General features: G+C 32.6%; 1 protein-coding gene and 1 long non-coding RNA gene across 5 annotated transcripts; one reads left to right on the top strand and one right to left on the bottom strand.

Moving 5' to 3' along the window:
- Positions 1-4111: 4111 nt before the first annotated feature.
- On the bottom strand, positions 4112-21804 carry 7B2 (Secretogranin_V domain-containing protein 7B2). 4 transcript variants are annotated; one of them, XM_013321405.1, is made up of 7 exons: positions 21680-21804; positions 21541-21598; positions 6078-6168; positions 5646-5929; positions 5193-5350; positions 4744-4925; positions 4112-4516 (listed from the first exon to the last, which is right to left on the bottom strand). In XM_013321405.1, the coding sequence occupies exons 3-7, from the start codon at positions 6159-6161 to the stop codon at positions 4442-4444; spliced, it is 783 nt and encodes a 260-aa protein (XP_013176859.1). In that variant the 5' UTR covers positions 6162-6168; positions 21541-21598; positions 21680-21804; the 3' UTR covers positions 4112-4441. The 4 variants fall into 4 exon arrangements, with proteins under 4 accessions (XP_013176859.1, XP_013176849.1, XP_013176877.1 ...); XM_013321395.1 differs by lacking the exon at positions 21541-21598; XM_013321423.1 differs by lacking the exons at positions 21541-21598; positions 21680-21804 and adding an exon at positions 19339-19380.
- A 630-nt stretch (positions 21805-22434) lies between these two features.
- Positions 22435-23861, top strand: LOC106124893 (uncharacterized). The gene is made up of 3 exons (XR_001228226.1): positions 22435-22530; positions 22669-22865; positions 23583-23861. It is a non-coding gene; the product is annotated as an uncharacterized LOC106124893 (long non-coding RNA).
- Positions 23862-25128: the final 1267 nt, after the last annotated feature.

The following is a 25128-nucleotide window of genomic DNA, read 5'->3' as shown; positions in this document are numbered from 1 at the left end:
GATGTTACAAACCTATTTATGATCTAATGTTTGATTTCGTTCTATTTATGTTCCATGTTGGTTCTTGAGTTAGTAGTTGGTACACTTTCTAGATGTTACAAACCTATTTATGATCTAATGTTTGATTTCGTTCTATTTATGTTCCATGTTGGTTCTTGAGTTAGTAGTTGGTATACTTTCCAGATGTTACAAACCTATTTATGATCCAATGTTTGATTTCGTTCTATTTATGTTCCATGTTGATTCTTGAGTTGGTAGTTGGTACACTTTCTAGATGTTACAAACCCATTTTTAATCCAATTCCTGATTTGGTTCCATTGTAGTACATGTTGGTTCATTTATTGGTAGTTGGTACACTTTCCAGATGTTACAAACCTATTTATGTTACAATGTTTGATTTCGTTCTATTCATGTTCCATGTTGGTTCTTGAGTTAGTAGTTGGTACACTTTCTAGATGTTACAAACCTATTTATGATCCAATTTTTGATTTCGTTCTATTTATGTTCCATGTTGGTTCTTGAGTTGGTAGTTGGTACACTTTCCAGATGTTACAAACCTATTTATGATCCAATGTCTAATTTGTTTCTATTCTTTTCCTTTTTGCTTATTTAGTTGGTAGTTGGTATACTTTCCAGATGTTACAAATCCATTTTTGATCCAATGTTTGATTTCGTTCTACTTATGTTCCATGTTGGTTCTTGAGTTGGTAGTTGGTACACTTTCCAGACGTTACAAACCTATTTATGATCCAATGTCTAATTTGTTTCTATTCTTTTCCTTTTTGCTTATTTAGTTGGTAGTTGGTATACTTTCCAGATGTTACAAATCCATTTTTGATTCAATGTCAATTCATGTTCTACGTTGGTACTTTAGTTTGCAGAACTACTTTCACTTTACAGAACCTATTTTTAAATACTAATCCGACAACGCATATTGTTACAATTTAAGATGCCCACATTCTCTTTTACTATCCCTTAAGGATTAGATCTCATAATACCTGCCTAAAGATTTTCCTTTACTTTCACTAACATGCTCTTTGCCATTTTATGTTTTGTTATTCCATATTCCTGTATCAACTTCTACAATATTGTCTTAATTAAGCTTTTTTATTGTTGTGTTGTATCTGTCGCCTTTATTGTAAAATTCTAACCGTTGGTGTAAATCTATCGTCTTTAAAATTAAATATTAAAAAGCTTGTCATATTGATTTTTGTATGAACTTAAATTTTAAATATAAATACACCTAACGCGGAAGACTTGCTTTTTTTCAATATTTATTACACTGATTTAGATTTTATAGACTTAGGTGATTATCGTCTTATTTCATATATTTCAAATAATATCAAAATATCATATTAGTTTTTTATTCAATCTTAATCAGTGTAATATACATATAACGCGGTCATACTATATCTATTTTGTGTCCATATTGGCATCGTTTACATACTACTATATATTAATACTGAGTTGAGATTACACAATTTGTATTTGCATTATATACTTAATGTTTATATGTATATAAGATATATCCTAATTTGTTTTTTATCATCGCCCATATTTTATTATAAATATTAAAAAAAAGTAGTTTATCACCTATCTTTGTCGCTGAGAAATCTTTGTATAAATTTTACAGGCTTATATTAATAACTTATATATCTATTGTTTATTATATACTTACGTCGAGTTATTCTTTGCACATTTGTTCGACTTATTTATCTTATTAAGTATTACAATGCTATGTGTTCGCACGTTTCATTTCAATGTACATCATTAAAATCTATGAAAAGTAATTCAAAAACATAATTTCAAACCAATCAAATTACAAAAATTAATAAGACATAAAAAAATAAACGAAGATGAAATAGAAGTGTGATATAATAATGTTCTTAATCAGAGATTCTCAAACATTTCATTCGCAGACCCATTTCAAAACCATACTAGTCAAATTGTGAACCTTTGATATTATTCCCCACCATCGTACACACCACCCTAGCCTTTCATGGTTGTCAGTGGGTCCTTGTCCACTTTGGGAATCAACGCTCTAAATGGAAATATGAACAGATGATAGGAAAAGATAAACGTAGAATCGATTAGTGATGATCTATGCCTAACAGTTGAATTATATTAGTGATAGTCGTGATGATGATGATGATAAGAAATGGACAGAGAAGTCCAAGAATTAATAAAATATAATAAATCAATTGACGTATTATTAAGATTGAAATTTAAATAATTTTTAAATAAAAATAACCTAAAATATAAGATAACAAAATTGTAATTATTGTCAAAAATATTATTCATTAATAAAAAAAAGGAAATTAATAAAAAAGTTAAATCTTACCTAACACTAATAGCTATTTTTAATTTATTTCTATCCTACTTATTATGCTGGTTTATTAGCAACGAATCTACTTTTATACATCATTTCGCTTGTTATGTTTGTTCATCACCTTATAGTTATTTACAACTAGTTTTAGAATTTTACTTATAGGCATTTCGGCAAATGACGCATTATAAAATTATTTGTTTTACAAATGTGGTTATGAGGTTACATCTTATAAAATAACTATTAAATATACCGGTCGAATTCTCGCACTCTGTTTTATATTTACATTTCTTTAGGGAATACGTAAAATTCATTGGCGATTTATTGTTTTTTTTTGGATTGTTGTAAAGTATCTTTAAGCTTTATATTATGGGTACAAAAAGTTTTTTTCTTTTTCTGACTATTGGGTGCTTTTGCGGATAAGTACATTTTTGTTTATGTGTTAGTCAATTGTTTTTTTTGCCCTTCTCTTGTATAAACGGATGAATCGATTTTGACGTTTGAGGTTTTATTTGATTTGAATTTGATGTTTATACGGTTTTTTTTTACGAGAGAAGTTAGTTGGTATTTGATGGTTATGGAGTTTTTTCATAATTAACAGCTTGTTTGATTCGATCTTGTATTTTATTTGTTAATTCGACATTACAGATTTTTATTTAGTTACTATCATTAATTAACCATTTCATAATATCTTTAAATATTGCGAATTTAATATGAAATAAATTAAACTTATTGAAACCAATGTGCTCTCCATATTGATTGAAGATCTGGTCAATTTGAGAAAGATCGTAAAACGACTTGAATTCTTACGATAGAGAGAGAGAGAAAGAGAGAGAGAATAGAAAAGAAGAATTGTTCTTAGAAATTGAAGATGACATAGAAGAATAAAGAACATAAAGAAGAGTCATTAGAATTCAAAATCGTCTTCGATCTTATTCTGACAAATTGAATACAGGTTAATATTGTAGTTAAATTTGCAAAAAAAAAACTAGAGCACAGTCTTATTATGGATGTGTTTTTTATTTTTCTGTTAGATTATATATATTTCCATATCCGAACCTTAAGTATGAGATATCATTTTTTTAATTACCCTTGAAAAAAAAACCAGACTATTTTTTTTTGTACAGATGTTGATGCAGCAGAAACACACATTATGTTTTTTATTACTTTATAATTTTTTTGTTTTTTTCAAATCTCGCCAATGTTTTTTACCTAAACTTTTTAACTAGTATTTACATTTTACTCATTTTTATTGACAATCCTTTTACCGTAAATTATAATTAATGCACAAGAATATTCTTTGCCTTTCTTCATAATTTACACTTAAATACCTAAAGTTTACTACTAATGGGTGACTAGACATTGCCCTTTTTAAAACTACCTATATCCTAAATACTTTTCATTATCAGTTAAAATCACAGAATTAAAATTAATTAAAAAAAAATTATAAAAAACTCAATGTAATAATAATAACAAAATTTAATAAAATTATATTGAAATGCAAATAATATTTTCAATAAAATTTGTATTATTTAATAATACTATCATTTCGAATCAGAATTAATTTTCCATTTAATAAATTCAACCACTTTTTAAGTTGGTATAATTTTATTACCCTTGTATTTGTTTTTCCTATAACAAGATGTTAAGCCAACTTATGCCAAGTCGCAATATAATTTCATTCCTTCTAAATATATTAATAAAAAACTATAAAATAAAATCTGTTTTTACCAATATTTAAATTTTAATAACTTAACAAAATATAAAATATTCAAATATGTTATGTTATAAGTTTATATATTTATGTTACTAACAATTCTATGTTTGTATTACCTTTGCAATGTATTAGATATATTTACAAACCTTATGTAAGAGTAGAGTTAAATTAATAAAACATCGCACATAAAAATAATACATAAGTGAACCTTTTCACAAGTTGTTCATCGTTTTGTGCTTCATTCCATTTACATTCTATCACGTGTGCTTACACTGAAATGAGGTTGCAATGATTTCTAATAATAGGTAAAAGGTTAAAATAGTCGGAATCACGGAAAAGATGCTCTTAGCTCGTCAATACTGATCTTAAATAGACATAGAATCTAAACACATTTATATTTAAAAGACGCGGACATCGAAGCCTTTCTTGGCTGCGATCGGCAGACGTTCACCCAGAAGATATGGGTTGTCTATCTGAAATGTTAATTATCCGTCTTACTAAAACACTAACCAGACATGGCGATATTTGTTGCTACAACTGTCAAATGACCAAATCACCTGATTATAGCACGATTTATAGTTACACCAATTTTAATTCTTCTTTATATATTGCCGCAATCAAAACATAAGCATATATTGTACCAACTTGTAAGGCTGAAATTCGTATACATCCTCTAAAAAAGTAGATTCAAAAAACTTACGTCTATGTTAAACTTCTTTGCGGCGAGACTCTTGTGGTGGTCGGGAAAGCGCAACTCGATGTCGGCGGCGTCGGGTGGGCAGCTGAACATGTGCTCGCCGTCGCACATGCATCGTTGAGCGAGCTGGTATTCGCGGCTGTATGCGGCTGTGTTCTCAAACTCACTGATGCAGCCTTGCTCTTCTAAACAGAACATTGCTTGATTACAATTCGATAATTCAAACTCAGGATCAGCTTCTAATATTTGGGATGGCGGTATGATATCTATTTTAGTGGACATTTCTTAAACGATTGTACTGTCGGTGCTAATAGAATTATCAGAGTGTGCTTAGGGAGTGAACAGCACAGTCAATTGTTTCTGGATAAGGTCGAAAAATTATTATCTTGTCTACATATCCTAACTCACTATCCAAATATAGTATGTGTAGATATAATCATCATGGTATGTACCGGTATAGCCCACGGGACAGGGGTTGGGGGGATTGCAATAGGCCGGCAGCACCGCGTCCGTCTTGATCATCTGTCTGTTAGGGAGCACGCCCGATGGTTGCAGTCGCTGTTCACCCTCGCCTGCTCCTCCGGTTACATACTGATGGCCCCATAATGAGCTACACAGGAGGATAGAGATGTTTTATTCTTTTTGAATCGCACTGCCATTTCGAAGGTTACGTATTGATGATGACAAATATGATGTTGTTTAAAGACATTAGACGCGAAGGTCAAAACACCATAACAATGGTTGAAAGACCACTTTCAGCCGTTTCATAAATAAGAAGTTTCGAAAGAAAACAAGTGAGAAATGTGTTCTACTGTCTTTTTGGTCTTCCAATATATTTAGATCTTGGAGTTGACGTTCTATTTCGATTGTCCTGATCTTAGCATATCCAAATAATTCAAAGTTACCTGTGCTGCAAATACTCTTGGTCGCGCAGGCTGGGGCTGGGGTTGCCTTCTATCAGCGAGTCGTAGTCCAGCTGCTCGTGCTGCAGCTGCCCGTGCTGCAATTGCTCGTGCTGCATATGCTCGTGCTGCAACTGCTCCTGCTGCAGCTGCTGGCTGGCGCGCGCCATCATTGCCAGCCGGCGCTCGCTCGGGGGCAGCTCGAGGTATGTGGACGCGGCCTCGTTGAAGTCCTTGCCCATGCGTTCCACAACTTCACGAAGCAAAGCCTCGGTTAAAATTGGATCCTAGTGACAAAGGAGACAGTTGCTAAAGTTATTAAAGAAGGAATTGGAAGATTAAGACAAACGCTTCAGTAGCTTAGTATATAACAATAGTTGTAGTTAGTGGCTCTACATAAAGGAATATATTAACGTAAAAAAATATGTTTCTTACCTTTTCCCCAATAGAACCATGGGGGATAAACGCCATTGCCCCTACGAGGCTTATCACCAAAACCAGAACTCCTCGGTGGCCCATTGCGAATCTGTAGCAATAGATAAAAAAAGGTTTAAAGCCGTTCATTAAAATCCAACATTAACATAATTGAAATTCGTCTAATCGACATTTCTGACGTCATATGAAAACTGGTAGATTGTAATTATCTACACCATAGCTAGTTAGGTACACCATAGCAACAATGTTAACGAACTGTTTACAATGAATATGATTTACTATGACATAATGTTATGATGTACGTAAAAAAACATAAGTATCCATTGAATTGATGGATGTGGGAGTAAGATGAGATATAGAACCAAATCCACGGAGAATCGGTTTCTTTGAAGTTTTGTACAAAAAAAATCAATAAAGCTTAAGACATTTGAAACAAGAATTTAAAGAATTATTTATAAGTGAACTTAATCAATTGTGTTAGATATGCTAATAGGAAATGAGTAGTAATCTTTAAGAGATTTAATCGGATTTGAAATAAATATAATCATCATCATCATCAGCTCACTATACGTCCCCACCGAGGGGCTCGGAGCCTACCGTAAGTTAAGGGTGATTAGGCCATAGTCAACCACGCTGGCCAAGTGCGGGTTGGTTGACTTCACACATATCTTTGAATTTCTTCTCAGATATGTGCAGGTTGCATCACGATGTTTTCCTTCACATTCCTTTTGTGAAGGAAATATAATACTAAAAGGAATTTCCTTCTTTTGCCGAGTTTTATTAAATTTTGAACATGCTAAGTACAAATATATTTTAAACAAATGCGAAGATAACTTCGGTCTTTGCATAACGCAAGAAATTAAATTTTTCCAGTATACGAAAATAATTTCTTTGAAGTTCGCATTAATTATTCAAACGTAATCTGGGAAGTACAAAGAAAAATATATCGAGTACAATCGATTTAATAGTATTTGTTTGTTGTAAATTAAAAATAAAATCGTGAAATGCTTCGTCTCATTTCGTATTAGATTCGGATTAAATAAATATTATATATCTCACATATAAGCATGTATACATGCATATGTGTCATACAAGGTTAATACTTTTAACGTAATTTTTGATATACACAAACATAGTATATAAGTTAATTATGTAATTTATTATTTTTTTAAATTAATTTTAACATTAATGAGTTGAGAATTTAGCAAAAGTATATCGATAGGAATGAATGCAAAATAGTACAAGATGGTTTGTGCAAAAATATACAGGTAAGCAAGAGGCATTGCGTAGGAACTTGCTCGTGTAGATAAGGTACCGGTCACGGTGACGCGCGTCGCGGGCAGACAGCGTAGGTTCGCATTTCACAGATTCACTGTCCATTCACTAGCGTTCATTGAGGCTTTCTATCACCACAGAATAATTAATGCTAGAGATGTCTCTAGTAGACAAATTTTGTAAATGTATCTAATTAATACCACCCGCACTTGGCCAGCGTGGTTGACTATGGCCTAATCACCCTTAACTTCGGGTAGGCTCCGAGCCCCTCGGTGGGGACGTATAGTGAGCTGATGATGATCTAATTAATAAATATTTTTAAGGTATATCATAAAGTACATCGGAATATAAAAAGTATTTGAAATTCAAGTCAATCGGGACAATTTTTTTTATATATTCACAGAATATTAGGAAATTGATTGTAACTTATTTTAATTATTAATTTTTTTGACTTCTAGTAATTGTTTATTGAGTAAAAAATAATTATTTCATCTAAAAGAAATAATAAGTGTTTTCAATAAAAAAAATAGTAAATAAATTACACTGCATTAACAAATTTAATATTAAATTGAAAGCTCTGTTGATTTATTAATCTGCGCAAGGTAGATGAGAAGCGAGGGCGGCAGCGCGGGCGCCGGCGCAGGCGTGGGTGAGCTGTCGGCGCGTCCTCCCGCGCCCGCGCCCTCCTCTCACGCACGACACTTAATGTCGATACGATATCATAAACATTTAAAACAATATTGCTGTTACACTATTATTACTTTACTACCAATTTGAATGCATTAACGATTCAAGTAATACGTTGCTAGTAACTTGTTTGTTTAGCCTATTTGAAAACATTTTGATGATAGAATAATCGAACAATTACCCTAAATTCTACATAGACTTCAATTGTGTGAAGTGATATTTTACAAGTTAAAACAAAGGAAAGAATAAGTAGCTTAAAATGAAGAGGAACATCAGATGATTGGACGTAGCTAATAATTAAATTATTACCATTTAAAGTACCAAAATTTGTAGGAAAGTGTTTCGATAATTACAGTATTTCCATTTATAAACAACAATAGTTTTCTAATTTATCTCAATTTACAACTTGAACAATTTTTTATCGATATCTTATAGGCTGTTTAAATGGTTACATCACTTTGAAGAGTAATAAAACGAGTCCATAGAAGCGGGGGCGCTGCGGTAATATAACGTAATTCTAATTTTATATCCGAACGGAACTTTACAAAGTGGCTGAGATAACAACATGTCTACAACATTACCCATGTTACTTTGAATATTGTTCGAAATTTGTCACTATGTTAATAGTCCTAAATAATTCTATAAATATTTGGATGATGGACGATAAATATCGTACACTGTGCTTTCACTTTTTGCTGCCTATCAATGTCAAGCAAAGAGTTTAAAATACATCGATTATAGAGCGGACATAAAAATAATTTGATCATAATCGTAACAAGCTATCGTTGATGCGTTGCTGCGGCATGTTGCAAATAATTGACACTTGATATCGGCGGTTTTTAAAAGTTTGTTAACTATAGGTAACAAGTCGAGAATTACGCATATTAAAATCTTACTTCTTACTAATGGATGGATGGATGTTTGTTTGAAGATACCTCCAGAACGGCTGCACGGATCGCGATGAAATTTGGCATGCATATAGAACATAATCTGGAAGAACATATAGGCTACTAATTATTATTTTTTTAATACCACGCGGACGGAGTCGCCAGCGACTGGTAGTATTGAAACAAATTTAAAACCTTGAAGTTTAAGTATCGTAATGTTTTACGTAATTCTAGGCAAGAAAAACATTTCAAGAAGTTCATACATATCAAAGGGACCGCGAATAATTATTGAGGAAAATTTTAAATGAACTGTACTGACTAGGACTTTAATCAATCAAGGCTTATGAATGGGCAATTCCTCGGAGATCGTCAAAGTGGCCCTTTCCTCATCTGCACTTTGAAGTGCCGCTGGTCTTGTCGGTCTCTTTATAATATTACAACTTTATGAGTAAACTATGACTTGCAGAAAAACTTCTAATAATATGACTTAATCGGAATTTCTATTCATTCATGATACTGGTGTTAAATTATTTTTTGCATAATAATTTGTTTTGCAAAGGTTTTTTTAACATTTAATTTAAAAAAAACATAATTCTCAATTAAAATATTGAGAAACTTCTATACGTTTTTTTAAATAATTTAATACTGTTTAAATACTATAATATTTAGTATTTATGTTATATATCATTTGTTAAAAGTACGGTTAAGGGTACGGATTTCCGAATGCGAGGTAGGGGGTTCGAATTCCGCCATTCGACTATTGTCGTAAACCATATCCTAGCACAAGCCTAGCGCTTAGTTGGAATGGTAAAAGAAATATTAGTGAATTTACAAAAAAATCTGCTAATAAAAAAAAAGTTTGATAATTGCTTTGGGAGAAAAGCGTGAAAAAAGTACGTCATGGCTGCATCCCTTTCCGATCCGTAAACGAAATTGTGGACAGCAAAATTCTAAGTCGACATAAGGTTTGGATGGTTCTTTATCAATTCTCAAAAATAAATTGATTATTCGTATTTCTTATCTGTGATCATTACATGTTACATTGTTAACTGGTTGTTTTTGAACGTGTACAACATACTGCCGAGTATCCGGGATACATGCGGGCTGTATCGATCATCCCGGATCTAACTGTTACTGTCCGTGACTGAATTATTAACGAGACAAAGATCTAATCGCGATCCAGCCTAAAAAAGTTGTTTATGTAAAATATGACGTCACAAAAGTATAAAATATTTTTATTATTAACAGTAGCTTTTGTCCGCGACTTCATCTGCGCAATTTGAATTAGCGTGCAGCCCATCTAGCGATAAGTTGTAGGACAAATACATCCGTATATCCCAACATTTTTTATATTAGTAAGATTGCAACTATTGTGGTGAAAGACAGTTGACAAGTAAAAAGAAAAAAAATCATTGTTAAATATTAGTCAAATTGTAAGTACCTGATAGAACTGTATTAAATATTTTCAAGATTAAATCAAACCGTATAAATAATTAAATATGTATATAATGTTAAGAAGTTTTGTGACATCATCTTTCTTTATTTACACTAGGATTTTACGTAGTCCAGATTTTTATTTGTATAATATGATATAATTGTGCTAACATAATAAGATAACATAATATGTAGTCATCAGTTTGAGTTAAATGAATCACTATTCGAAAAAAATATATTAAAAGATCATTGAAAACTGTACTGGAAGTCTAAACTGGACTGGATTGACGTTAAAATATTGAAAGTGTTGCATTGCTTGAGCCCTTAGAATTGTAATACGCATGTCTGTATCTAAAATCCGGTATAAATCAATAAAGATCTGCCAGACGCAGTTGGTTTCTAAGCAAATGTTTTAGTTGAAAGTAAATTTTAATGTTGAATTAAAAAAAAGTCAATGATAATGATAATTTTAAAATAAAAGTTATTATAGAGTTATTGATAATTATTTATGAACTTTTAATTTTGGAGACTAAAAATATTTATTAAAATTTATTTTAAATGTAATCGAAACGTTACTAAAATTATTTAGAATCGAACACAGATGTCACCGATAGTGAAAAAAACACTATCGCAATTCCATCTAAGTCTTCATATTCTTAAGTTCCGATAATTGTATTGCGCATGTTTGGAGCTAGCGCTAAAGATGAAATCAATAAAGTTTCCATTTGCGCAATAACTCATACAAGTCACGGAACTCAGACTTAAATTGAATTAAGTGATAAAAAGTAATGAAAACGAAATAAAAAAAAATATATTGTCATAGTTATTGTGCCTATATTTAAAATTAATAAACGAAATTTACTTACAGTTTTTAAATCAAGGTGTTTCTTCATAATATGATTTATATTCGAGAAAAGAATTTAAAAAATTAAATTAAAAATTATTAAGATTTATTTGAAAATGCAATATGGCTGGCATCGGTCGCCATATTGCATTGTTATGTAACTGTTGGACCGAGCTCTGATGTACTTGTTGAGCCCCGGGAATTGCAACGCGCATGTCTGGACCCAACCCACGGGATGAAATCAATAAAGCTCAAATATGCGTAGCAAGTAATCGAACGGAGATGTCGTTCCATTATATCAAGAATAAAATAATTAATTTATAGTCAGTTCGAAATAGTCAAAAATGTACTTACAGTTTTAAAATCAAGATGTTTTGTCACAATAAGCAATTTTATTAATAAAATTAAATTGAAATGAAATATGGCTACCTATGCGAACCTTAGCTGTGATGCAACTGTTGCATCGACCTCTAACATCCTTGAGACCCGGGAATTGCAACGCGCATGTCTGTACCCGGCGATCCGGATAAAATCAATAAAGCTCAAATATGCGCAGTAAGTTATCAAACGGAAATGTCGTTCCTTTTCATGAAGAATAAAGTAATTAATATTTATATAATTGTCAATTCAAAATATTTAAAAATGTACTTTCAATTTTAAAAACAAGATGTTTTGTCACAATAAGTATAACATAATAAATTAAATTGAAAAGTTACAGATTTAGCAAATGAAATATGGCCGACCGATGCCAACCAGCGACATGATGCAACTGTTGCATCGACCTCTAACAGGCTTGGGCCCCGGGAATTGCAATGCCCATGTCTGGATTCAACAGGCGGGATGGGATACCTTAATAAAGTTCAATTGCGCAGTTGGTACCAAATCAAACAAAGGAAAAGACATGCCGAAATATATATAAAAGAACTAATTAAATAATTTTCTACTAAAATAAATAAACAATTGAGACAGACAGAAATATGATTACTGATAATAATCATTGGGGAAGGCTCATTACGATCCAATGTAAATTGAATCTGTTGCAACGGCAAGTTGCATCGCGCATCTCTGAACTCAGCGCTTCGGATAAAATCATTAAAATTCCAATGTGCGCAGTAAATATGAAACCAAAAAAAAGTTAAATAATAATGAATGTTGACAACACTATCAATAAATACTTGATTCCAAATAATCAAAAACACACTTACAGTTTTTTGATAGAGAAGTATCATTACAGTAACTCCGCATTAAATTGAAAAGTACTAGTAAATGAAAAATGGCGACCGATGCCAAACTCCGACATGATGCAACTGTTGCATCCATCTCTAATGTACTTGAGCCCCGGGAGATGCAACGCGCATGTCTGGACCCAGCCCATGGGATAAAATCAATAAATCTCAAACATGCGCAGTTAGTAACCTAACTGGAATATCGTTTTATTTCATCAAATAAAAAGTAATTAAAATCTAGTCAACACAAATTTAATACAAACCAGTCAAAAATGTACTTACAATTTTAAAATCAAGTTGTTTTGTCTCAATAAGCACAACATTATTAATAAAATAAAATTGAAATAAAACATGGCGACCAATGCCAACCCGTGATATGATGCAACTGTTGCATCGACAGATAATATCCTTGAGCCCCGGGAATTGCAACGCGCATGTCTGTACCCGGCGGTCCGGATAAAATCAATAAAGCTCAAATATGCGCAATAAGTAATCAAACGGTGATTCCATTTCAGTTCATGAACAATAAAGTAATTAATTATAAGTCTATTTAAAATGGTTTCGAATCAAAATAGTCAAAAATCTACTTACAGTTTTAAAATCAAGATGTAATGTCACAATAAGAACAACATGATGAACTTATTAAAATCAAATTGAAAAATTTACTAGCAAATAAAATATGGCGACCGATGTCGAACCGTGATACGATGCAACTGTTGCATCTACCTCTAACATCCTTGAGCCCCGGGAATTGCAGCGCGCATGTCTGGACCCATACTACGGGATAAAATCAATAAAGTTCGAATATGCGCAGTAGGTTCTAAATCAAACAAAGGAAACGATTCGCTGAACTAACGTTAACAAAAATAATTAATTAATTTTCAATTGAAATAAAAAAAAATTGAGACGTACAAAAATATTACCACCGATGATAAAGTAGTTGGAAAGAGATTAGAACTACCTGGTGCAAATTGCAACTATTGCAGCGTAACGTAATATTCTTGAGGCCCGGGTATTACGACGCATGTGTTGGAATGAAGCGCTCCGGATAAAATCACTAAAGGTCCAATGTGCGCAATAAATATAAAATCGAATAAAAGCAAACAATACTAAATCTTGATGACATCTCTCGATATGTAATCAATCGATATTCAATTACAAATAATGAAATATATACTTACAGTTTTTAAATAGAGAATCATCGCATTAACACAGCATCAAATTAAAAAAGGATTCGGTGATTAAAAATGGCGACCGATGCCAAACTCCGACATGATGCAACTGTTGCATCCATCTCTAATGTACTTGAGCCCCGGGAGATGCAACGCGCATGTCTGGACCCAGCCCATGGGATAAAATCAATAAAAGTTCAATTGCGCAGTATGTACTAAATCAGACAAAGGATATAACACTCTGGACTAAATCGAACAAATCAATTAAAAGAAAATAAAAAGAAAATTCAAAGTAAAATCAAAATTTGAAAATTTTGATCAAAAAGTAAGGAAAATTATAAGAGTGAGAAATTAAATAACGTCCTGGCGTCACGCGCGTTACATTGCAACTGTTGCAATGTCTAACTAAATTCAGGAGCTCCGAGAATTGAAACGCGCATGTCTGGACACAGCCCTAGGGTTACATTAGACTGCTTTATCGAAGGTGACCCGTGAGCCTGGATTGCATCGCGCATGTCTAGATGCAGCCTCCAACGCAAATCGATAAATCCCGGGCGGGTTGAGTGCTATAAATAGATTATGGGTATGGTAATTTTTTTTTTTAGGCATATAAAAACAGGGACCGTTAACTACAACAAATTGCCAAAAAACATACAAAGTTGCCCCAAATTGTGATTGTGTAATGTTTAAAGTTATAAAACATTTTACTTACAATTTCAACAGCAAGTAACAATAACATCACATAAAAGAAAACAGCAAATTGTCCTAAATTATTTGTAATTTGAATAAAAAGTTATTCGCGACCGGCGCCGAGCGAGATTTAATGTAACTGTTTCATGGACCAACACTATCCTCGAGCCCTGGGAATTGCAACGCGCATGTCTAGACACAGCTTCGGGGATAAATCAATAAAGGCCCAATACGCACAGTAACTACCAATCAAACAAAGGAATCGTAATATGAAGGGATGTGCAGTCCTTCAGTAAGTCGTATGATTTTTCAAATTTCTATGAAAGATAGTATTGCAATAGACATCAGAGCCTGAACTCATAATCAATTAAAGGAAATTCGGAGACAACTAAGATAGGCAAAGAAAATTACCCGGAAACTTAAAAAAAAAATTGACAATGGTATCTACCTGCGCAATTTCAAAATGCTACCGAGGTATCTATTCATCGAGATCCGTTCTGGAGATATCATCTAAGAAACATCCATCCATCCATCCATTCATCCATCCATCCATTCATCCATCCATCCATGTAATCATTCGCATTTATAATATTAGTACGATGTATTTCAATTTGATCACGCCCTATAAAGCTGCAACTGCTAAACGATGCCATCTTTAATTCCCGGGGATTGCATGCGCTGCGCATGTCTCGATGCAAGTGCCATATAATCGATGGATATGGGTGTGGTCATTGTTAGTCGTGATTTGGGACGCCATTTTATGTAATATATTTGTTGTAGTACAAGATCTCTTATTTTTATATAAATGTTTTTTTACAAAAGATAATACTCATATTTTATGAGGCGATATGCTTTTTGGGCATATTTAAATCAGAAAAATGCGTAATAGTATAACAGATTATTCTTTTAAAATTCCTGAATAATAGAAGGAAGTATAAAAATCTACTACACATAAATAAAAAGAACGACTGAAATTAGAGAAGAGAAACTAGAATAGAATAGAGCTATAGATAAAGTTGTATCGATTTTTAGAAAAATGAGTACAGTATTCGCAAACAATGAAAAAAAAAGAATTATGAACTTGAGCAATGTGAGCATGCATAAATAGATAAAGTTTTAAGCCAAGCAATGTATAGAAACATATAGTTACAGCCTTTAGATATGTCTATGTCACATTTTCAAATTACTGAATTCGCTACAAAAAAAATATTATCGCATCGCATAATCAACTCAAAAGTTCAAAAAAATATTTTACCTAATTTTCCCATTTATTCAGTACTCCTAAGTTTATCGTTTTATTATTGCACGCTTGATACTTGAAACGTCAACAATGACAATTTTTACGGATGATAAAAAAATTGTTTCAATGTGCACTTTCATTGGGGTCCGTATGTTTTGCTATAGTCTTTATTTTTTCGAATTTACGAATACGTTTATGAAATAAATCTCTTTACGAAAGGTTAACAAAATGGCCGTGCGACATCGCTAGGTAGCCTGAAACTCTATAGCCGCGATTCCCGAGCCCCGGGAAAGTGCAACGCGCATGTCTGGATGCAGCCTCCCGAATACGTGGGATGGGGTCCGAGAAGGATGGCGAAACAGTTATTGCGCAATTTCTAGAAACGTCGAAAACACGATTGTTAGATTGCGTAATTTCTAGATAATTTCTAGAAACACGGAGACAACAAAGAATATATAATATAGCTATTGGGCAATTTTTGAGTAAATTTTAGTACGTCAAGGATAAAGCAACGATTTGTAAGATTTTTATTGCGCAATTTCTGAATTCAATTAACAAAATAAGAAAAATAATTTTACTGATAATTAAAACATTTTAAGAGTAAACTAGCTAGTCTGTTTCGCGTGTTAGGTTCTCAAGGGATTCATAAAGGAAAATCAATGTCAAGGGCAAGGTCGAGAGGGGAAGAATGAAGGGTGAGTGTTGAGGATGGGTTATTACGCAGTTTCAAATAAATTCCGAAAAGGGGTGGTTCAATCAATCAATTCAAAAATTCAACGGAAAATTTATTTTACCACTTTAGCAAATACTACACCAAAAACTAGCTTAATTCTATTAAATGCGGTGTAGCTACTCGTAGCGTATGCTACGTTTGCTACGCAATGTTGCTCTTCTGTGAAAAATAAACATAACCCGGTAGGTCTGTATATATTGTTAAAGAAAAAGAAGAAGCTTTAAATAAAATATTTTAATTATAAAATATGAATATTTAATCAGTCAAACTCGAGTCAAAATGGCGGAGCATATTTAGCGACGTCACCCGTAGCACGGGAATTTCTACGCGCATGTCTGCATGTAGCGCCCTGGGGGAAAGGGAGCATGCGCAGAAGCGACATCTAGAAAAATCGATGAAAGCGCCACGCCCCAACCTTGGAGGAATCCAACATGGCGCAGGATGACAACGTGGCAGGAGAAAATAAAATGGCGGACGGCAATATGGCGGAGGCAGTCAAAATGACGTAGTTATAGCGAGATTTCTAGAATTTTCTAAATATTATTTTTCCTTAAGATATTTTTGAATACGTTATATCTAGTTTTATTAGACCCAAATTAAAAAAAAAGATGAAACGGGGAAAATATATACGCGGAACTGGTGATACGGAATCAAATTTATTTTCAAAATCTAACTAGTTACGTAGTTAAGCGATAGCGTTAGTAAAGATCACTAGCTATTGACGAATGTGCGTTGAATAAATAATACTTACATTAAACAATCAGCTTCCACAAAAACAACACAATGCTTAATTATTAAAATATAAAGCCAGCATTTATAAAAGTAAAAGAGAGAAGAGAAAAGAGAACGAAATGGACGCGCGTTGCCGGCCTAGGACATTGTGAAACTGAGGCGTTATTCCGGATGAGTCTCACCCCCATCCCCCAGGATTCTGCGCAACTCAGGACGCAGTTCGAGAGGCAATCGATACTCAACGAAGATGTGCGTAGGAAGATAAATTATTCCAGAGAACATTCTGGAAACTGACCTACGGATCAAACCTTTCTTATTTCAAATTTATAGTCCTGAGTTTGATTCTTGGCCAAAAATTGTATGATTTATATTGTTATTTATTTGATACAGATTTATGAATTTTTTTAGACTAATATTGGCCAAAAATATAGGCTAAATTTGGTATGAATAAAATATTATTTTAGTATGGTATAACTAGATTACAAATTAAGAATTCGATAAAATGAGACCCGGGACTTTAAAGTACAATTTTACGCCGACCTTATTTGAAAATGATGTTCAACAATTTAATATGATATATTGTTTTTAGTATTGTTAGTAAGTAGTTTACTAATGTACTTATCAAGCTTAAATCTTTAAAGTTATCAAACAAAAAAAAGAAGATTATATCAGATCTTTGTAACTGCGCATTTAAATTTCCAGAATTTTCCACCGCAGAGCGACGCAGACTCTACAGCCTCCCTCATAAATCAATAACCACCTTCCCACACCTGTCCTCCTTCCCACCCCCGTGGAGAACACCCACACGATACAATCCCACACAGTTTCCGGGGAGTTATACCCCCTTTGTAAATTAAAGCCATAAAAATTAATGATTTAATGATATTCATTTAATAAATGGAAAATGTTAGTTAAAGTTGACTAGAGTTTATTGAAAAATGTATTTTTGTAATTTATAGTCTATGAGTACGATTGTACACAAATAGATTTCTTTTGTGACCAAATTATCTCATGAAATTATCTATCTATACTATGTTGCGATTGTAACGAATTAACTCAAAAACTAATGGACCGATTTAAAAAATTCCTTTACTATTAGGATCTTACGTTATCACTGAGTAGCATAGGCCATATTCATTATTAGATTTTTTATGTCTGTTCGGACTAAGTGGTGGACGAAAGCTAGACAAAAATAGGAAGTGGATGCAAAGAATTACAAATTACATAAGACTGTAGAAATTTACATCTTTGTATTTATTTACATTCTAGTCTAGATCTCTTTTATTAATTGTTAATTGTGATAAGGCTCGATTATAAACAAGCTAGGGTTATAAATCCTGACCTACGCAATTTGACGGCGCAAATCCAGAAGATCAATATAACCCAGGGTCTAGTAATAAAGTGCCCGGATATGCATTGCGCAGGTCACGGTTTCCGGCATAGGCATTGAAAGTTTCAAATATAAAGTGCGCTTCAATTACCAGGATATGTCAAAAATCGGTAGAAAGTTCCGGTTGTAATCAAAACTTCTTGAACTTGTTTGTCACTAAAAAAAGTAAAGTCGATAGCAAAGCTAATTAAAGAAAAATAATCGGTAAAAAGTTCGGTTAAAAAAATCGATTTAATCTTTCATTTTGCGGATTAATTTGGACTATTAGAAAACATATTTTTATTTCTACTTATAATTATTACTTTCTCCATTATTTAAAAAAAAACTTTTCATACCAATGCTGGAATTCTTAATCTCTACTTTAGCTTCTACTTTAAAGTTGTAAATATTCATAGTTCTAATGCAATAACTTCCGGATAATTATAACGACCTACGCAATGCAAGAGCGCATGTCCGGATGCTACTAAATCAATATGTTGCAGGCTTCAACTCTGAAGCCAATATGGCGGACGTACTGTGCATATCGAAATGGACAAAGGAATATCACCTTATCAGAATGTAGACAGTAAATTTTCGTATATATGCTGCAATGGAAATCTAAAGTGTGTTTCCACTGACTAATACGTACATCACTAGTCAAAACGAACAATAAATACAACAATAATAAGATAATAACGCCAGCAGTAGCAACAACTGTTGCATGATACGATGAAAAAATACAAAACATCCCATAGTGAATCTTTGTTTCCTCTAATGAGATACTCTAAACTCTAATAACATCTCTCTACATTTTTTTAAGTTGAATCTTATTCTAATTACCCCTTCTTCGTTAACAAAGAATGATAATAAATCATTAACTCATCTCGAGTTATATCAATATGGTGATAAGTAGAGCTGGTCTAAAAAAATCAGAAGAGTCGTGTCGGTCTTGTCCTAAAAAAAATCACTTACCTGTATATACGAAGACACGCCTGAAGTCACGTTTAAAGAACCTACTTAAACGTAAACAAACAAAAGAATTAAATTAAAATCAAATTAATCGTAAATAAAAATATGATACAAATTATACATCGCGTACAGAAAACAAACCGCCGTTATAGAAAATGTAAACATAATTTATTAGTTTTCTGATAAGAAAATAATACAATAATATCAGCAAAAAGAAAATAACGTGCGACATTGGACGCTTGCTCACGAATGGCATAGAATATATAATTTTCTTATTCCCGGGGGAGAGCCACGGCGCAGGTCTGGGAGATGGCGGGGTTATAAATCAATAACGCTCAACAGGTACCGGGAAACGGCGAGGTCGACACGGAGAGGGGGTGAAATTTCTAGATGTAAGCCCGGGAATTGCGCCGTTAGGTTAAAAATAGAACTAACCAAGGAATTGTACCCAGGGAAGAGCTGCGCAGTTATCTTTTAAATAAAATATTTATACGAATGTTCGAATGCCCAACCTTTTCTCGAATCACGAATATTCAAATAAAAGTTTTCCCATAAAACACGATGTTTAGTTTCTGAAACTGCCGTGAGATGGCGCTCTGTAAAATATAACGCCATCTGTTAATATTTGGTGGAACTAGTACGGTAATGTTGATACAACGTAAGAACGGAAGATGGCGCTGTTGCAAAATTAACATTTTTATCAGTGATAACTTCGCATTGTTTTTTATTTTCCTTTCATTGTCTTAAATAGAAAAAATATACAAATACGATACGATTGCGACCGATATCGCAAGTTAATGTAATTATCGGTACGTATGTTTATTGGGGTGTTAGAATTATAGCATACTCGTAAAAAAAAATCTTACACGCTTTTTCAAAATACTAAAATTTTACAAAATTTTAAACGCTGCTAACAAAACTTATCAAATAAAATTAAATTATATTTCAAGTTATGCTACGCAAAGCTCTTGTTAAATGGATGGTTGTTATCAGGTATTTATTGTAACTGTAAAATATAGCCATCAATTTTCATTAGCTGTGTACAATGATAAATTGATTCGACGTCTAATAGAGATAACAATTTGAAAACTATTAAGGTTTTCCAAATATTTTTTTTTCAATAAATAAGAGTTATTTAAGAATCACATCTACATTTGTCACGACATATATTTTATGAATACTTAATATATGGCGTGCAAATTATTATGGCCATTATAAGTGTGTAAGCTTTGCGTAGCTACAGTTATAAATAACTCGTCTCCACCCTATTGGCAGTTCGACGGCGCAGCTCAGACGGGCCATAAATCAATAAACGTTCTGGAAGCTTCCATCGCTTCGGCTCGGGGTAAATATGCGAATGAAATATGAACTCTTTTTGTTGGAACCGTAAACATGAAAATATAAACAAATTTGAAATGTTTTAATAAATTAAATAAAATTTTGTATAATAACAAGATAGTGCAATACTCTTTTTTTATTTGTCGTTGGATAAAAAACAAGTTTTTTTTAAGTTTCATTACCTCTCTGCTTGCAACATTATTTGCTACGGCGTAGAATGTGTCTACGCCGTAGAGATAGAATTGTTAGGAATAGACTACGATCGATCAATTTTAAAACTCAAAGCGATATGGTAAAACTATAAGATTTTGTTTGTTGTTTTCAGTGTCAAAATATATCAGACAGTTACGAACAAATCGTTGTTAGTTGTATATTGGTGCAAAAATAAATTCTTTTTTTACAATTATCTTTATAGTTATTTTATTGGTGAATATATTGAATTATTAAAATAATCAGAGAGTTATTATCTTTTAATCCTTGCCGTAATATTCTTAATGATAATGTAAAAACAATTTATGTTCTATCTGTGTTTAAAAAAAAAGAATCAGTGATGAAGAAATAGTGATATATTGCTGTTAAGACGATGAAAACTGACCATAAAGAGATATCAAAAAGAAAAGTTAGATTATGTCTAAAACAATTCTGACGTCATAACATCTAGATCTGTCTTAATTATAATGGTAGGTGGGGTGGGGGAGGGATTCGTCGCTATATTTTGCGTTCGAACTCCTACGATGAATTAATTACGCCCAAACTTGAAATTGAAACCGTAGACAAAGAAGTTGATGAAAAAATCAAATAAGGAAAATAAAATATATATATATGACACAAACCAAAATAATATAAAAAACTAAATAAAATAAATACCTTTAAATGTACTGGGTATTGTGGAACGATAATTTTCCAGTAATAAAGGATTCGCCACCTCGCAAAAAAATCAAAAAATTATAAACAAAAAAAAATATATATGTATAATAAATCATAAGACTACGACATAAAGACTTACCTGCAACCGTATCAAGCTGGCGATGATGATGATCAGCGCCACTGCAAGGTACATGCACTTGTTTTTGAAATACTTTTAAAAATTATAACAAAGATAGAAGGCTACAGTCGATTGTTCAGGTGCGGTACCGCTGGGCAAATGGACGTTACCCGGTGGTAGCTAGCAATCGATATCTTCACGCATGCGCTTTACTGTAACTACGCAGTAGTTTGACGATAAATTATATTTTCAGCATTCAAATCACGTACCTGAGTGATTCATGATAAGCCCACATTTCCCGTGTAGACGTGAATTCGACTTATATAGTTAAACATACAATTTTCTACATACATCAAGCTAATAAGTATAGAGATCGTCTGGGTTTGGTAGGGCTGGGCCAAATTACTTGACGTAACCTGTAATATTTATCCTTATCCATTTTTAATATTATTCTAGACTCATAAATAATACTATGGTAGTTCACATTCTATTTTTGAATAAAGGTCACAGGGTTGTAAGTATATGTGATTTAATGCCCTTTAAAAGAGTGAAGGCAACCAGGGTTTGAATTTTCAGATGGTAATTACCAATACGAAACGTAAAATATTTAAATAAACAGTCGCAGGCCGCGCTCTTTTTGGTCCACAAATAAAAAACAATCTGGCAACACCAAAATATACGTCAGTTGTTCTTGCTCTTTACTATCTTTACTCTTTATCTTTTGACAATTGATCAGTCAGTCGTCGTTGTCATTTTGATTGTAAAGACAAATTTGTTTGATTTTGTGTTGTTATTATTAATACTTATAGAGTCATAATTATAATTTCTATTCAGGCGTATTACTGTAATAATCTAAATTGAAGCATTTCAAGGTAATACTAGATTAAAATTTTATGATTTTAAATACATAGACTTTCACAACAAAAATGACCATCCAACGTATTAACGTAATAACAAATATTATTTCTTCTAATTCTCTAATATTTTTATTTACATTTTGGTCATTTCAGGCACTGAAGTCTATTATTAATTAAGTATGAATATTAATTCAATAACTGTATCAAAGATATGTGAAAGAAGGGAATTCATTGAAACATACTGCGCTGATCCTACATAGGGAAAAAGACAGACACGTAATGATCAAGTTAACAGGATACATGAAAACTGTTACATTTTAAAGATTGAATTTGTAACAAGATATTAAAAGGTAAGACAGTATAAGATCTTGATGAAAATATATAAATTAAGTAATGGAATTAAAAATTGAAATTGCGTGGGTCTTAAAACAATTATTAACAATTGAATACTACTCGACTTTGGTTAGCTGCGGCTTGAAAAGGTAAAATACTTTTTTTATATCAAAAGATGGCAAACGAGCGAGCGGCCACCTGAAATCGCTGAAATAGCGAAGTGACCGTTGCCCATAGACATACGCAATTGCATATGCGTCGCCTACCTTTAATCGACAGCGGAGAGGATGCACAGAAAGTAAATATCTTCCCTTTCCATGCATCCTCTCATCCGGAAAGTCCACTTCCACTTCCCGTCCTTTCCTTATAAAGAAAAGGATGGGAAGGGAAAGAGGACTAAATTAGGCCTCCGGGACGCACAATCATCAGACGAAACGCGGAATTGCTTCTACTTGACGCCTGTCTTCTGTGTGGTCGTGGTATTTCACCGGGCGAGCTGGGCCGTGGGTGTCATAATTTTTAGTTGTGCTTTATTGTATTATTTTAATGCAATTGGCATATGGTCACTGGCCAGGATCTTTGCTTATGACTATAGTCCTTTAAACTGTTTTAATATGAATCTAAATAAAAATATATTTTAAATGCTAAACACAAGTGTAGCAAAAACCCTAGTGGGCTTTGACCTCTGATAATGTACTAATTTATAAGCTAAATCCTTTTTCATTTCATTACAGATGTAAAAATGATGCAAACCAGAGAGAGAGAGAGACAGTGGCAGGGACAAAAAAACTCCTTAACTCTTAGAATGGAAAATAATCATCCCCTGATGATGATTATAGATTTTAAGGCATTAAAAGAGGACTTTGGCTTGTGGTTTTTCTAGTTAATTATTTGACTAGAACATCCGGTAAACAATCAATACTTTTTGGTCAAATTAATTAGCTGTCGGCTTTGTGTAAATCTTTTGTCCATGTTTAAATTTGATAAAATTTGGTGTTGCCAGGTTAAATTTATTAACTGTGTATTTGTTAAAGGTTGTTCATACACAAGGCAACTTAAATCATTGAAAACTGGTGATTTTAATTTGTTAATCAACTTACGCAATACAGTTTTATAGAATACATTGCTATTTACTTATCTAAAAAGGCGATTGTGTTTATTAACTATGTTATTATTATTGTTGATAGATGTTCCCAAGTTCTTGATCTTGTTTGTTCCGCTTTTGTTTCTTTACTCCATTGTATTACACCAAAATATAGTTCATTATCATCATATAGCTCTCCCGAAGGGGTATCTAACTGAGTTGTAGCTGTTTATAAATGTTTGTACCCTTATAAGAATGTAATACAGTTTGCAATAAATGAATTATTATTATTATAGAAGTTTATATACAGGCATGAGTGGCTGACATTTCATTCTTCCGGTGAAGTCTATACAGTTAACATGTCGCTATGCATGTACAGACCAAATAGCCTGTCGACGACTCAACGCAACGCGATACTCGTGACATGATGATTCAATATTAGTTTCGAAAATTTACGTCGCCTGTAATGGGGCTTATGGGGAAATACTATGATAGCTATTTAAAAATCTTACTAATATTATAAATGCGAATGTTTTGATGGATGGATGTTTGTTACAAGGTATATCCAGAATGCCTTCACGGATTTCGCTGATATTTGGCGCAAATGTAAAATATAGTCTGCAATAACAAAACTTCGCGCAGACGGAGTCGCAGGCGATAGCTAGTCTGATATATGTTAAATATGTTTAATCCAAATAGGTTTTCATCAAAAGGTGCGTGTAAGCTTAATTAAAATAATTTTTTTATTTAGTTTATTTTTGTTTCCCAGACTAACCAATTAGAAAGCTTTTATCTTTAATGTTACTATTATAACGATAATTACCATAAAAGTCTTTTAAGTTAATGTCTCATCAAAGTGACATTTATTTTAACGAATGACAATAGGATTAATAATATTTGAATATTCCTAATATTCAGTTGGTTACTTATTCTTAACCATGTTAGTCGTGATAGTAATTTTTATATCTCTATGTAGAGGTCAAGAAATTTTAATTCAAGAGAATAATACGGATTTGGTTCATTGCATTCAAAATGTAATTTTACATAATTTTCAAAGAAATTCAACTTTAACTTACGTCGATTTTAATTATCAAGATAATGATGTTATAAAAAATATTCATGAGATGAATATAGTGACAATTATATCAAGAACTATGAGAAGACGAACTACCCATTATAATGAAGCTTATATTATT

Source organism: Papilio xuthus, unplaced genomic scaffold (genome assembly GCF_000836235.2).
Source record: "Papilio xuthus unplaced genomic scaffold, Pxut_1.1 DF828952.1, whole genome shotgun sequence".
Lineage (NCBI taxonomy): Eukaryota > Metazoa > Arthropoda > Insecta > Lepidoptera > Papilionidae > Papilio > Papilio xuthus.
Note: the sequence above shows the minus strand (reverse complement) of the source record. Positions and strands in the feature narration are given on the sequence as shown.